At 38.8% G+C, this 16259-nt stretch overlaps 1 protein-coding gene across 1 annotated transcript; it reads left to right on the top strand.

Moving 5' to 3' along the window:
• Positions 1-1508: 1508 nt before the first annotated feature.
• On the top strand, positions 1509-15879 carry LOC124133668 (acid-sensing ion channel 4-B-like). Its single transcript, XM_046498128.2, has 9 exons — positions 1509-1681; positions 6693-6861; positions 8997-9540; positions 10350-10448; positions 11139-11319; positions 13057-13113; positions 13649-13811; positions 14601-14692; positions 15179-15879. Exons 2-9 carry the CDS (start codon positions 6698-6700, stop codon positions 15322-15324), a joined length of 1446 nt encoding a protein of 481 aa, XP_046354084.2. The 5' UTR covers positions 1509-1681; positions 6693-6697; the 3' UTR covers positions 15325-15879.
• Positions 15880-16259: the final 380 nt, after the last annotated feature.

The following is a 16259-nucleotide window of genomic DNA, read 5'->3' as shown; positions in this document are numbered from 1 at the left end:
TCTGCCCGCGGTGCTGCGTCCTTGAACCTGGACCAGTGAAATATCAAAAGCGAATCAGCTATAACATGTGCATGAGTAGGAATATACGATGCTCTAAACAAGATAGTATGCTGTAAACAGAGAAGTATCAGGCGTCTAATCAATGTGCAACTCGAAGTGGTTTTGCTGATTTTTTATTGATAATTGCTACCACAGCTTGGATGCCACATACAAGCAAAACTCGCTTGTTTTTTTTAAATGTTTTCTCAGTAGTACTACTGCCAGTATCAAGAAGAATTTTGTGTTCAGCAACCCATGCTTGTCGCAAGAGGCGACTAACGGGCTTCAGTGGTCAGGCTCGGTGACTCAGTGTATGTCATCGTATACCAACTCTGTAGATCGATGGTCATGATGTAAATTACTGAATTGTCAACAATGAAAACTGCCAGTACAATTGGAAACAGCACCAACATAGTTATACCCTTAGTCCATCTATTCTGCACCCATTCTGTCGGCCGTTGCCATTCGTCCAACGACCCCTTAATAAACCTCTGAAAGCATGGTTACCTGACGTGTCAGTATTGAAGAAATTGCATCATAGATTAAGGTCCTCGCGCATGTTCTCATTTACTAAAAATCATAAACATAAGAATTTAAAATTCCTGAAAGAAATGTATCAGTGTCTCTGCTATTTGACTGTCGTTTTATGGGAACTTCGACGTTTCTTAGATTGTTCTTTATGTCCAAATGATAAAGTTAAATGACCAGGCTCTCGTTGTGAATAGCTGCAAAACTGCTGATGCGGGATCATGCGGTATTCATTCAGTCAGTCAACAATGGACACCCTCTCTCTAAGACACATTTTACTTTCAACTCAGCTTTTCAGTCAAATCCCTGCTGAAGTCCTTCCAGAAATGATATGTAAAACACTCAGAGACATTGTGGGCAACGATGCTAGGCCTTGCGATGACCTACACATGGAGTTGTAACTCCCTTTACAAATGACATTTTCCTATTTTATTGCTATTGTGTGAATGGTAGGTGGAACCGGTAGAGCAGAGCAGGCTCTGCTTGATCACGTCACTAACTTTCAATGGTCCTTCATGTAATTTTCGTCACTATTTTGCCTTTGACACCCCATGAAATCTATTGACAGTATTCTTTGGCATTGACGTTTTGAATCAAGTATGGATTGTGTAATCGTTGAAACATCTCTTTACCATCTGATTGATATTCAAAGTCACACGCTATGGACAAAGAAAAATGTCAAACAGTCGTTTGGGAAGCTCACTACCAATGACAAACATATTTTTCTACAATCCCTCTCGAACCAAGCTTTTATGTACGAATCATGGACGTTGTCAGTGTTGACTTTACGCATGGGAAATGTAACCACTAGTATGCGCTTCTCATTATTATTACAACACTCTAAATTTATGCTGGGTGTGTTTGTGTTCGTAACATTGATTTATTGAACGGCACTGTCTCTCGTCCTTTCACAACATTTGTTGATCAGTAATCAGCTTCAGCAGTGACGGTTGCAACATGCATTTGAATCTCTAGGGTCCATCCAGCACAAGTTATTTACAGACCGGCTGCTGTAGATCTGTCAGACAACACTGGCGTCCGTGTAACATGCATACCTGCATTGAAGGTCGGACTGAACTTTAGCGGAGTAGGAAGTGAAAACATCCGAGAAAAGGTAAAGTCAATATATTTTTAACAGAAGCAGATCCTAGTTCCATGCTTAGGTTAACTTTGTCGGTGCAGTGGCATTCAAATACAATGTAAGTTGTCGGTCTTTACGTTATATACAAGATTGTAGTTTTATATTTACATTAACTTTGAACTTTTTAAACAGAAGGTAAGGTTTTCGTCTCTTTGTCATATATATGAATATATTGTTCACAGTAATTCTAGTTATAAATTCACACAAACTTTCATGGTGTGATGTCACAAATATAGGATAAAGGTGTCCTATTACCTACACCCATCTACATTATATTCACTTAAAGCAGAATACTAGTCTTGAAGGCACACACTATGTTGGGGCGCGGAATATCGGAACGGAGTTCGTCCATCCGTACGTTCCTCAATGGGGACGAATTGTCTCCAAAACTATTTAAGTTAGAGAAATGATTTTTTACACACTCATGTTATTGGTCACGATCTCAAACGAGTTCGAAAAGTGGTGTCTTATAGTCATTTTCACAGAGTAATGGCCCTTAATGATGTTCCACTTTGTGCATACTGAGTGAATGGGTACAAGCTTCTCGGGGACTTCTGAAGTTACATGCTTATGAAAGAGATACTTGTCAAGAATGAGCGGAAAATTGATGCGTTAACTTAGTTTTTACACAGTTTTGGGCTTTCTTATTATTTCATAGTGCATAGTGTCCACAATGGGGGACCAGTTTTCTCAGAAACTACTGAAGTCACAGCTGATCTAAGAGAATCCATACTTATCACGACTTGAGTTCGAAGATTGGTGCCATTACATATTTATTTCAGAGAAGGGGCCTTGTCACAACCCTTTGTGTTCACCTAACCTTAGTGGAACTATGGACACTAACAACTGCAAAAACCAACTGTTCATTTCTTGAAAGTTTTCACTTAGGGTTGACGTTGTCGTTTATGTAAGATCAAAACCGTTGTGTTCACCTAACCTTAGTGGAACTATTGACACTAACAACTGCAAAAACCAACTGTTCATTTCTTGAAAGTTTTCACTTAGGGTTGACGTTGTCGTTTATGTAAGATCAAAACCGTTGTGTTCACCTAACCTTAGTGGAACTATGGACACTAACAACTGCAAAAACCAACTGTTCATTTCTTGAAAGTTTTCACTTAGGGTTGACGTTGTCGTTTATGTAAGATCAAAACCGTTGCAGGAAGAGAGGGCATCCTGGGTGAGGTTTATGGATAAGTGTTTGTGGGTCTGCAAGTGAGTGGGAGAGTGGGTGTGGATGGGGGAGATGGTGTAGGATGTGGGTTGTGTATCCAAGGGCAGTAGGATTGATTAGTCTTTGACAAATAAGGGCCCAAGGTCAAAGCCGCCAAACAGCTTTCAGTATGGTATTTAAGGGACTTTGTTCTAAATCTCATATTTTGGCCCTAAATTGGTGAAATTTGTTGAGTTCATTTATAATAATTAAAAATGTGAGGAAAATGTCACCTTGACCAACATTACATGCTCCAGATGTGTAAGTGTGTCAAACTGATAACTGCTCTAGCTTAATCATTATTTTCATTAAATGTTCATACGCTGCACAAACACTAACTACCATATGATGATTACACTGATATTTACACCGTGGATTCGAGGTCAAATAAAGCAACAAAACCCTTTCCATATCCAATTGCATTGCAATCACTGCATAAAGCAGGGACGATCGTACGATTCCAACTATAGCATGACCATGTGTTTATAAACCACTACCAAATAGTAATGATACCAGGTGTTCGTGAAAAGGTGAGCGTATCCTGCCCCAACGGGAACATATGGTAGAAATCAAAACAGGGAATTGCATCGGACGTCATTTTTGTCACTGATGCGTTAATTTTGGAAATGTCCTCAACATGTCTACTAAAAAACATTTGATAGCTTTACTGAGGCCTTGAATGTTGCAACCTTGATCAAACAACTTCTGAGCCAGAGTCGTGTGACGCTTTTGAAATCTTGGTAGAAAGAGCAGGCTCGATTGAATCTCAAAATTTGTGAATTGTAAACACCAAAGGTTGGAGCTGCTGGAATATTGAAGTAATCCCTCTTGTCATATTTTTTCTAGGAGAGTGTTTTGTTATTCTGAATCATTATGCACAGATCTAAATATGAAAAATGATGAGGCTATCTAACTGGTCTCCTTTATTTCTAGTTCAGGCCCTCGTTCCACAAACCGATTTTAGCTCTAAGAGGATCGTAACTCCCATACTTAAACATAGACTTACGGCAGTTGTAGTTTTAAGATTGCTTTGTGGAATGGGTCCCAGGTGGGTAAATCAGTGGAAGGAAATTGGCTATTTGATTGTTATTGAACTATATCAGATCATTGAGATACCCAAAGCTTAAGTTAAGCTTCCTGGCCAAATTACTTTGTTTTCACTTTGCCAATTCGAACAGAAATTCCGATTCACATGCATAAAGAAACAGATCCGCAAGAAGGGGAGCACAATTGGTGCCATTGGGGATGCTAACTTCTTGCCTTAATGTCTTACACCCAAATTTTACGTAATCAATAATGAAGTCACGCGTTTCACATATTGGTTTTCTCAGTAAACTTCAGATAGCATTTGCTTTCATTTTTCACAAGTTCTCCTGAACCTCTAAATATAGATACGTAACTGTCTCTGTGTTCACCACGTTTTGTAACAAAACCTTTATTGACAAAGGAATTGAGCTTTTCCTCAAGTTTGTCACGAGAGATAGTGACGAACAAAGTTGAAAAAATAAATTGTTTTGACCGAATGGAGCTTGGTTCTGTTTTGAGTTTTTGAAGATCCACATGGTAAAACTTCCACTTGTCAAAAATACTTTCTGTACGTGAATATGAAGACAGTTCTTCCTTGATTGTATTAAGGAGTATGGTTAGTCTTTGAGACATGGATTTGGTGCTACATTTGCTGGACCCAGCAATATATCTCTCTTTGGACGGACTTTTATGGTACTTTGGAATCCGGTAAAAAAGAGGAATGGACATGTCGTCAGGTTTTAGAGTCAAGTCAAAAGTTGACAGTACTGATTTATGGTTTCCGCAGATTCCTTCCTGCGTTAACAAACTGGCCTTATATGTGATATTATTTAATGTCATTTATACCAAGTTCTTTCATCAAACAATTGATGTAGTGATGCTTACATATAATGGTTGTGTTTTTGTGGCCTTGTCAGTGGGAACAAGTACACACTTTTCATATAGGGCAGCCTGACTTTGGATGACAACTGGCTGGGGTTACGGGTTACATAATCCTTACAAAAACATCTTTAAAACCTCATATTTTTAATGTTATTATTTGGATACTTGGCATATATATTTCCTGTAATTAAAGGTATCGGTTCAGTCAGTTTCATTTATATGAGTACTCAAAGTCAGGGTAACTGGAGGGCTTTCTCCTTGGCAAATACATGTATAGGAGATTTTCAGTAACATTTCTATATTTTTGTGCTAGAATGATGAAACATGGTGAGTACATGTATCTTAGAAAACCACTATCATCCATTTGGATAGAAGGTCACCTTGCCCTACTTTTCATGTTCCGCTCTTTATTCATGTCAAAGCTAATGATTTAATAATTGTGATATTACTTAAATGTTCATTCAATGCATACACACAATGAAAATGAAAACATTACACCAACGGCCACGAGTTACAAAATGCTTAAGAATAATCTTTCAAACCTAACCTTGAAGATATATGTGTAAGAAATAAGTAAGGATATGTAAGAGTGCGTCTTATAATGTTTACCGCTAGGGTTCGTAACATTAAAAATGTTGAGGCGAGTGGAAACGTTGAAGAGAACACAATTGTGAAAATGGACAAGATCCTGTTCCCCCCGACCACGCCAGTTTGCCCGTTTCTTAAATATTGACAACAAGAGAAAAGAGAAAAGAACCGAACACATTGCCATTCCAGTGATATTGGCCTTGACCTCATCATGGCATGCGTCAAACGCATTCCTCAGATCTATATGTCTCATATATGATATTTCATAGCCATAATCAGAATCATAGCCAGTTATTCTGAAAACAGAAATGCGGCGGCGGTGGCGGTGGCGGATATATCCTGTAAAAAAATTGTGCTAATTGTGGCTATTTAAATAGGACTCTTATTATTTGATATAAAATAGTAATATCAAGAGAAGGTGAACAAACTTTTGAGACACAGCACTAACTTACGAAAAGATGAATGGTTGTGTTTTAAGAATGTTATACACTTTTTAAAAAAAATAATCACACATTTGATAAATGTTTTTCATATTTTAAAAGTACAACTGACTAGTGTTATATTTTGGGTATTCTGAGCAGTGATACGAGAAATACGAGGCATGTTTGTCAATTTTCTCAACATGGAAAGTGAATAAGTGAGTTGTAATCTGCTTTATCCAAATACCCTGAAGACCAGTTTCACCTCTCACCTGGGAAAATGCACGATGTATGCACAGCATCAACCCTTAGTGTTCAGTAGTTAACACAAGCGGTTGCAACATCAACCCCTTGCGTTTCAGTGACACAAACAGTTGCGCTTATTGTTCAAAGCTGTGTAAACTCACTCACTCACTTACTTGGCGGGGGGATAGTGATAACGCTGTTTTCTTGATAGCAATGGTATTGTGCAGAATGATCATGATATACAGCATATGTTCAGAAGAACGTTTGAAGTGACCATGTTTTCATTCATTACATCTTTGTTAGATAACTACGAAGAAATTTGGACATATTGTAATGACAAAAGTAACAGTGAATAATAATGATTACGACACGTTTAGTCAAGTCAGTTTTAAATATTGTTTCACCATCTTGTTAACAGTGAATAATAGCAGATTACATTTCTTTGTAGTCTTATGCATAACAGTTGAAAATGATAATATCAGGTGCCAGCGTTGTGAGTGAAGTTCAAGCTGTTTGAGTATGGTAAAATGAACCTACTTGTAACTATATTAATCATGAATATATCTGTATTTGATGGGGGCCTCACCACGAAATAAACTTTCGCCTACAGAAACAATGAGTATGGATGAAAAGAAGACGGAGACTGTCAAGTTTGATGCAGACCGGCGTTCGCCAAAGTACGGATTTAAAGATCTATGGATCGAATTCTGTCAATCTACAGGCCTACATGCAGTTGACAAGATTAAACCTCCATCGATCAACCCGTTTAGCATTCGTGGGTAGGTGTCGTTGTTCTTAACATATACATGTTTGTTTGTTTCTTTCTTTCTTTCCTTTTTCTTTTTTGTGTAACGCCACATCTATATAACGGTGGCCTGTAGTAATCGAGTCGGGGAAACAGAAATATTCGGATAATATTTTAATGTCCGTATTTGAATGAGACTTTATTAATCTTAAGATTACCACTACCACATACAATTGTTTTCTTAGATACACTGAATTTCCACTTCATACAGTAAAGATAACTTGTCCCCAAATTAACAGTATCAGTAGCTAAATCAGTTAAAACAGTATCCAACACATCGAACTGTCCTCATTAGAACACTAAGTGCTAGCACTCATATTCTGTACCAATGTAAAGAATTTATCTGTTGCGCTACTCCAGTTCCATACATTTTCGAATGCTTTCATAACGTCGATTAAAGCACAAAAGAGTTATTTTCTTCTTCTTAAGTTTACTAGTGCGTAGATGCATGTTATCTAACGTAATCCAACCTGTTATGATAGTTATATTGTGTCTCGTGCTCTTAGTACAAGTAAAGAACTTCCCGAGGCAACTTGTCTCCATTTTTCCTACAACTTGGTTCGAAGCATCAAGTTAGCCACTGCCCAGGCGCTGGCCCAGTTGAATGCAAAATACAAACATTCCCAAACAATCGATAATATTGTCGTTTTCACAACAATTAAGGTCTGTCGTCTGTTTTTGCTTGAATTATTTCATTACCTGTGTAATTTCGTCCGTCATGTATATTATCATAAAGATGTTACCTTTGTTCCCTTCTTCCAAATCATCACATTGTTTCATTTTGCTGTCATTCTTCTGAGTTTATGTCTTTAGGACCTTCATAGAATTTTTCGATTTTATATACTCCAACTTTCTCTTTATATGCTTTGTAGTATATTATTTTCAAATATCTTAAGTTGAGTATTCAGCATCACTTCTACATTTGTGATTTAGGGGACAGGCCGTCGACCGTTCTGAAGCTTTGATTTGTAAACAAGAGCTGATAACTCGAATCTGCCCGCCTTATGTTCTGCTCCATTGAGCACACCACATTTGTAGGACAACAACAATACAACAATCGCTAGCTCGCTGTAGGGCTTCGATGACAACAGGTGGAGGATAAGTACGCATATGAAAATAGTTGTTTTTTTATGTTTTAGGATATTTTCTCCTTGAACGTTGTTTACCTGAATATGTTGACTCATCTAAAATATAACAGATGAAAAACACATGAATGGACTGTGTAAGATTTGACGATGTGTGTAATCTGGACTTTGATTGACAATGGCTTCCTATCTAACATATCTAGCAATTCGTATTTTGTAACTCATCCATAGGAAAGACACGCGAGTCTTCTCTCCAATTTGCCTCAAATACATTTAACAAACATGACAAGCCAGTCTACTCTGCACATCGCTTAAGTTGTCAACTTCGTCGTGTGATGTCCTATTGTGTTTGTTCAAGAATTAAATGTGCATGATCAGCAAAACACACACAGAACCATCGACGAACTGTCCTTTTAAGTATGTAATTTATATGTTATGACTCCTTTATATACTTTTGAGAAGACTTGTGTATGTGTATTTGTGTGATTTGTGTATTTTTTAAACTTCCATTTTCTTGAAACGTTTTCTGGATTTTGTGTAATATTTTCTCATCTCTTGGCACAAAGGTCTATTCCAATTGCCTATTCCGTCCAAGTGAACGACTCTCTTTTGGATTGGGACTTAATCATCTTATCACTAGAATCCATGTTCTGATTTCTACACATAGGCCCACGTATACGAATCGATGAATGAGTTACGGCTATTGCAGTTCTTTGACAAAAAATGGAAGTTACGAAAACCTTTGTGTTTTAAAATTGCTTGGATTCTATATGTTGGAGAAAGGCCAACGTTACCCAAGATTATTTCATTTGGAATGACAATCAACCAGTCGCCATTTCGCATTTTATTTTTCACGTATTATATATTACAAGGTAGGGATACTACTTTGAAACTGCAAAATCCGCAGGTCGATCATTGGTGCATCTACTATAAATCGAATTACACTATGAAAGGCTCTGTGGCATACACAGGCCATACCCCAAACAACTTAACAATACTCACTCTCGTCATCTTCCATGGACAGATTGCTGTGGATGCTTGCTCTGTGTTCAAGTTTTGCGTTCCTCATCTATAACCTTGTGGGGGAGATAGGAAACTACTACAGCTACCCAACCGTCACCAAGGTCACTCCCAAAATCCAGAGCTCCATCGAGTTCCCTGCCGTCACCATTTGCAACAGATGCACTCTCAACAACACTCGTCTTGGCGTTTACCCAGAAATGGAGGACTATTTGTTCAATGTTTCTCTTGGACGGATACAAAATATCTCATTTTCTGCACCAACTTCAGAGGTGTTTCAGGAACCGTTGTCTTTAGAATGGTGGAAGAATATGTCTATGGAAGGATCCAGGATGCTGTATCAATGCGCCTTTGGTGGTGAAGTCTTTGATTGCATGACCAAGTTCCGACCCGTGTTCACTACTGAAGGATTTTGCCATACCTTCAACTACAATGCCAGTGATATTGTCGAAGTTAGGACGGCAGGTCAGGATGCGAACCTCGTCATCATTTTAAACATCAGTCAGAACGACTACACATTCATGGGCAACATGGCCGCGGGGATTAAGGTAGATCACGTCTTCTCAAAGTGACCAAGTTTAGATTTACGCCCTTTGAATATGTGCCAAACTGACAAGTAAATATCTAAGATATCCTTCAGTATGAACACAAGGTGATACATTTCACATTGAATAAACTGTCATGGTTTACACCCCCCTTATACACTGCATTAGAACTGAGTGAATCTACGTTTACACACATAACATTATGTATGTCTTCTTATCTGCAAAATTGTACATACTGGGGAGTATATTATTATTTGCTACTCGAGAAGATCCGGGGTAGAATAGGTCTACAGCAACCCATGCTTGTCCGTAAAAGGCGTCTAACAGGATCGGGTGGTGCTTGGCTGATACATGTCACCGTATCCCAGTTGCGTAGATCGATGCTCTTTGTGTCAATCCCTGGATTGTCTGTTCCAGACTCATAATTTACAGACCGCCTTCATATAGCTGGAATATTGCTGGGTGCGTTAAACAACAAATAAACCAACGTTTGTGCATGTAGTGAAGTTAGTACTTTAATAGATTGTGCAATGCAACCACACGTTTCTAAATTGTTTCGGTTCAACTCTGTAATACCCTCGACCTTTATTTAGGGAGGGCGCTTCTGGTAGGACAGGAAGTGCTCATCCATAAACTGGTTCCAGCCCTATATCTGTCTCGTTAGACAGGGGCCAAATAAAACGCACACCCTGCAAACCCTTTAGTTTGGTATGAATTTGTCTGTTGTCATGTGATAGAGATACGTGTATGAATACCCTGTGATGTATTTTGGGTGTGTGGACACAGTAAGAAAGTCCTGGCTGTATATGCAGGTTTCACTCCATAATCCACGTCTACACCCAGACGCAAGCACCACTGTCGTGATGGCCGCTCCCGGGTTCTCTACATATGTTGCCTTGCAAAAAACTCAGGTTGGTACTTCTGAATAACTACTATGAATGCAAAGTGATATGTTCTGAATAGCAGCCTTTCATCAAAGACCCATCTTTGTTATGCCCAAGAAAAAGTTGACAGCTCCAATGAAGAATGGCCACAGTGAGATACTTTTGAATATCTCTTCCTCGGTTACCGAGCTTTATTCACACTTACATTACATTCATGACCAGTCTACTGCGTGCTTTACTTGTTTTACACATGTAATGTATATATTGTCAGTTCCAATTAACGATGTATAGTAGCTCGTCTCAGGATGCTATTGTTTTATCGCAATGCTCCAAACGATTTTCAAGGACTTCTGTACAAAGTTTGATAAATGACCAAACATTAGAGTCATATGCTACAATAATAAAAATCGTTCGTATCTTAATCTCCAGAAGATCCTGAGCAAATTTCCTAAGAGAGACGTTCGAAGAAAGGCTTGTGATGAATTAACCTTTATGCCTATATCAATTATCTCAAGTGGTTATTGGTTTCATTGATAAAATCACATGATCAATATCTATGAAATTTATTTATGTCTTTATTTTGAAACGGTTTTGTTTTATCTTACTGATACATTGTCAACACACACAAATTAACATTCTTCTGACCCTTGACATAGATGCATTTGACCCCACCTTGTAAGTCGGTGATTTCAAACAAACTTGTGGCTTTGTTTGTAGTATTTGTACCAGCCCAATCCCTACACGGCATTTGATGATATTAAATGTGTGGACACAAACAGTCCCGAGTTTGTCAGCCCCCTCAAGTACTTCTCAACCTACACCTACAGACATTGCTTCATAGAGTGTGTCCAGACGAAGGCCTTCAACAAATGTGAATGTATCGGACCTTCTGACCCACGTAAGTTTTTGACTCATTTTAGAAACGTGTTGAAAGAAGGCGTAATTCATATTGAATGGGATGCTGCAGTCATTTAGTTTTATGTTATAGGATTGATACCTAGAGACAGAAATGGTACAAGAACCGTTTGAAATAATACTGTATAAGAAAACAGTCAGCAATGGTGTTAATGAGACATTGTGTTCATAAAGATACTTCCCAAGCCATATGGCATTCCAATTCTCGCACCAACATTGACATCATCACCACCATAACAAATATCATCATTATCATAATTGCAACTACCTGGTCAAAAAGTCACGTAAATTAATTGTACTCTAGTGTACACTGTGGATTCTACCTATTTACTGTCACCCCAAAAAGAAACGAATATGTGATTTTCAAGGGATTCATTCTGTGACATCTACATGACTTAAAGGCGATACGCGGACATGTGTGTGTGTGTTTGAAAGATTACATATAAAACATCAAACGTAAACGGAGAAGGGTGTGCATGTGTCGGTAACGTAGCTGTGTCAACAGCAGTTGTAAAGCTTAGTACCATGTTTGTCCACAACTGGCCTAAATTACTGCACGACTCCTCCCACCGTGGAACCAGGAAGCCTGCGGGCGATACCTTATGGAATGGCAACCCATTCGTCCTGAAGAGCTCCTCCCATTTCTCTTTGAAGAAGGGAACAGGATTCGTCATCAAACCGAACATTATGCCAAAGTATGGAAGCCTCCATTGATAATGTAATCGACACCACTGCAGCTACTGAATTAATTTGATTAATCTGAGGTCAAATATCGTCAATATAGAGCCTTCTTGCGCGGATTCTGCTGCACATGGTGACGTGGGGTCTTCCTGATCTTAGTTGTGAAATGCCCTGCCACCAATGCTTGTGATTCACTGGCTATGAGTATTATTGCATCTTGGCATGATGATTTTTAAAATTCACTTCATTAAGAGAGTGATTTGTGAAAACAATATGTGTCATAAATAGAGAATACTATAGAGAATTTTGACAAGATACAGACAAGATGCGTAGACAGCCAATTAAGTCGACTGTGATCAATTACCACTGGAGTTAATTAACTCAACACTCTAATGAGTAAATAACAGGAAATAAACGCAGAGGGCCCATCCCTAAAATAAGTCACTAGGACAATAAATTAGACGAGAATGTCAGAATACTAAACTAGTCCAATCGACTAAAGGAAATACTAAAATTCCACAAAAGCTAGACAATCATGAATGTTTATCAACGGATTAATAGAAAACCGAGTATTGGAAACCCTATTTACTACGATTAGCTCAATACAACCAGAGTAAGGCAGTACTAGATCAAAGGTGCCCCCCAATCACTTCCAAAGTTACACGTGACCACCTAGTAGCGAGACAATCGTAAACGATCTGAGGAAACATGGGGGTAACGATACAAGATCCCGACAGTACCATACATACTCCGCGAGAAACTGCGCGCCGGACTTTGCCGAGCGGTGTCGGAAATAAAGCGAGGGAGGGAGGTTCGGTCATTAGACCATGACAATGGTAGATTTACGACATGCTCACACACACACACACACACACACTCACACGCAAACACACACACCACACATACATACATCTACCCATTCGTCACATCCCATACACCCCAACACATAAACATCTCCCAAAACCAACAACTTAGGAAAAAGCTCTTTGCACACTGTGCATTGAACTTTACTAGTAGTATGTTTTGATTTTCATTGTAGGGGATGGTCCTAGGTGCTCGTTGGTGAAACTGGAAAGTTGTTACAGGCCCTTTGTTAGTGAGTATACTGGCTATTTCTACATTTTCGTAGAACCACAATTTGGTTGTATTAACTGGCATTGACTGGAGTCACAAGCATTACAGGACGGGGATCGTCTTGAAGCTTCTCCCTTTCACGTTTCAAATCTACTCTCCATCTCATTGTAGTGACATGAGAAGGGGTATCCTTCCCTAGTGTTGTGTTTGTATCGGATTGTTTTTTGTTTTTGGCTTTTGGTATTAAGACCTTTTTCTGCAAGTAATCTCTTTACATTTCTCAAGTTTGTCCATTTTCCAAAGGGTCACAGTCCACTGCTTATTTTACTGACTTGTCACAGCAACACAGTCGCCCAACTGACTTTTTGTTGGTATACCTCCATGCCATCTTGTGATGTCCACATTAGAAGGTTTCCCTATTTCGCAAATCTTTCTTTATCAACTCCCGTACCTGTAATGGAACCGACAATCAAGGGCAAGCCAAGTTGTTGGTTTGGAAATAACCGAAACGTGTTACAGGGTATAATACATTGATAAATGCTATTTTACTTTACAAGGATCAGTGTCCAAAGACGGTAACTTCGTGAAGAGTTGCAGGTGTGCCAGCGAGTGCATGTTTGACAGATACACTGCCCAGGTGTCCTCCAGCTCCTTCCCAGCCAACATCTGGGACAACACCTTCCTCAACTCCACGCAGGCTCAGACTGAGGAGAGCTTGCAGTAAGACTTCTGTACAGTATAGCCTTTATTTTCCTAAACACAAACAACCGTGGTTGTAATGTTTCTCGCCATTGATGTTCCGAACGCTATTACATTAAAATACTCACAATAAATCTTCTATCCAGTGTTTCAATTTTAATCAATTTCGCCCAAAACTAACATTCTGGACATCGAATACGCAATAACAGCTGCAAATTTGAAACACATTAATCCTATCTTAACATTAATGCCTTAATTTGTTATTATAAGGCCAGTAAAGTACAGTGGAACGTTCTTACTCAATGGTTTTCCTCATTGAATAACCAGCAACAAACGGCTTCTGTCTGAGCACAGTGAAGATCCAGGGTAGAATAGGTCTTCAGCATCCCCTGCTTGTCGTAAAAGGTGACTAACGGGATCGGATGACTTGGTTGATGCACATTATCGTATCCCAAGTGTGTAGATCGATGATTATGATGTCAAATATTGGTTTGTCTAGTCCAGACTACAATATTCACAGGCCACCGTCGTTTTGCCGGAATATTGTTGAGTGTGGCGTCACATAAACGAACAAACGTACCATATGAAAATTTACTTTCGACAATGATACAAGTTTTTGGACAAGGAATGTGCCAGAACTGTCTAAGCAAAGATGTAACTTCTTGGCGCCACGATAGCGGGTTTGAATCCCAGTTTTTTCTCGATTATGATCCTTAATCTGTCAATGCCATGCCCATGATCATGGGTTTTCAAAGTAATCGATGGCCTAACTCCCAGATATATAAGTATTTGATGTTGTTTATTATTCAGAGACAACTTACTGGAGCTGAGAGTGTTTTACGACCAGATGATGGTGACATCCATCACACAACAACCTCAATATACGGTGGCCTCGCTGTTTTGTGAGTGTTTATTGTACCCTAGTGGTATTTTTCAATTGCCTAAGGAACTCTATATCATTCTGCCTTGAACGTGTGACAATGTGGCATGAAGTGTCGCAAGGTTAAGTAGGGACTACTTTTACTGTTAACAAACAAACATGGAGTAATTCAGGGATCGAGTCAGAATTAACCATCAGGCGTCTGGAGAAACTACTGGAATAATTGATATCATTATCAAAAGAATAGTCTAATATACTGAAAACCAGTGTCTAACTGTGGCGTAGCGAAGGCATTTTACAAGTTTGGGCAACCTTGCAGAAATAAATTGCGAAACAATATTGCGAGGGCACTAGTCCTAGCCAAGCAGGATCAGTAGCCATATCTGTGTTTGTAGACCTCTACAGCTTGGAACCTTTTCCACAAATTAAAATAGTTGTATTTGACGGAAATATGTTTGAATTGTTACCTTGTTTCGTTTTTGTTATTGATGTGGGTGTTGTTTTACAGCCAATATTGGGGGTCAGACGGGTCTGTGCCTCGGAGCCAGCATCTTGACAGTCATGGAGATCACGGAGCTACTGGTGTTCATCCTCCTCTTCCTCTGTGACAAGTGTAGAGGAAGAAAAGCCCGAAACAGAATCAACAACCGGTAGACAGTGCAACTTACATGATAACAGCCATATTATATTGTATCCCCGCACATCTGGTAGACAATACAACTATTGGGTCCATACATAATTTGTAGACCAATTACTGACAAATGGATTGAGTGAAAATACATACGTCTATGGAGAACCATACGTATGATATGGATTCAGTCATGAAGTATTAACTATGTGCACACCCTCCATCGTGTTTATCAGGCGGATTTAGTACTGTACATGGAACTTTTTTTTTCAGGAAACAGCAAATGCCCTTGCTATTCATAACTTGAGGAACTTAAGATTATCTTTACAGTATGTAATCTTATAGTTCCGTGGATTCAATACTGTGTCTGGTCTGTGTTATTGAAGTCGCTCTAAACGAAAAACACTCCAAGAACATATATTAACTTTCATGCAGAATCACCTTTTGCCGCAACATACACTTTGTGGATGTGGATGTATGATACAGTAGTTCTTGGTATACGTAAAACCAACATTAGCTTGTTTTGGGGATTCTTGAGATTCTTGATTTATCAAGTCTTTGCACTACTTGATATAACACTTCATTATTGTTATAGAAGTCCAAAATAAACAGAAATTGTAATCAGAGTACATTTAGTAAACCTTGTCTATCGTAAGTGTCACCTATCTTCGTTATAACACGATCTATCTGCAAATGTCCATTCACAATTTTCATATTAAAGCAAATAATAAGATTATAGTATCATAGATAATTACCTGGAAATGAACTTCATCTATCTGAATCAACTTTGTGGGTCATGTTCACTGTTGATAGCTATGTTTATCTATCACTGAACGTTCGCGCGAGCAGCACTTGTCAGGCATGACCTGATTACCACTGTGTGTCACTACGCTATTTACATCCATGAATAATATATCTACTGTTATCATTATGCACTATTATTGTACAGGTTGATGCATTC

The sequence above is a fragment of the Haliotis rufescens genome, unplaced genomic scaffold (genome assembly GCF_023055435.1).
Source record: "Haliotis rufescens isolate VD_foot unplaced genomic scaffold, xgHalRufe1.0.p SCAF_7, whole genome shotgun sequence".
In the NCBI taxonomy this organism is placed as follows: Eukaryota; Metazoa; Mollusca; class Gastropoda; order Lepetellida; family Haliotidae; genus Haliotis; species Haliotis rufescens.
The sequence above is the reverse complement of the archived record's forward strand: the minus strand, read 5'-3'. Positions and strand labels throughout refer to the sequence as shown.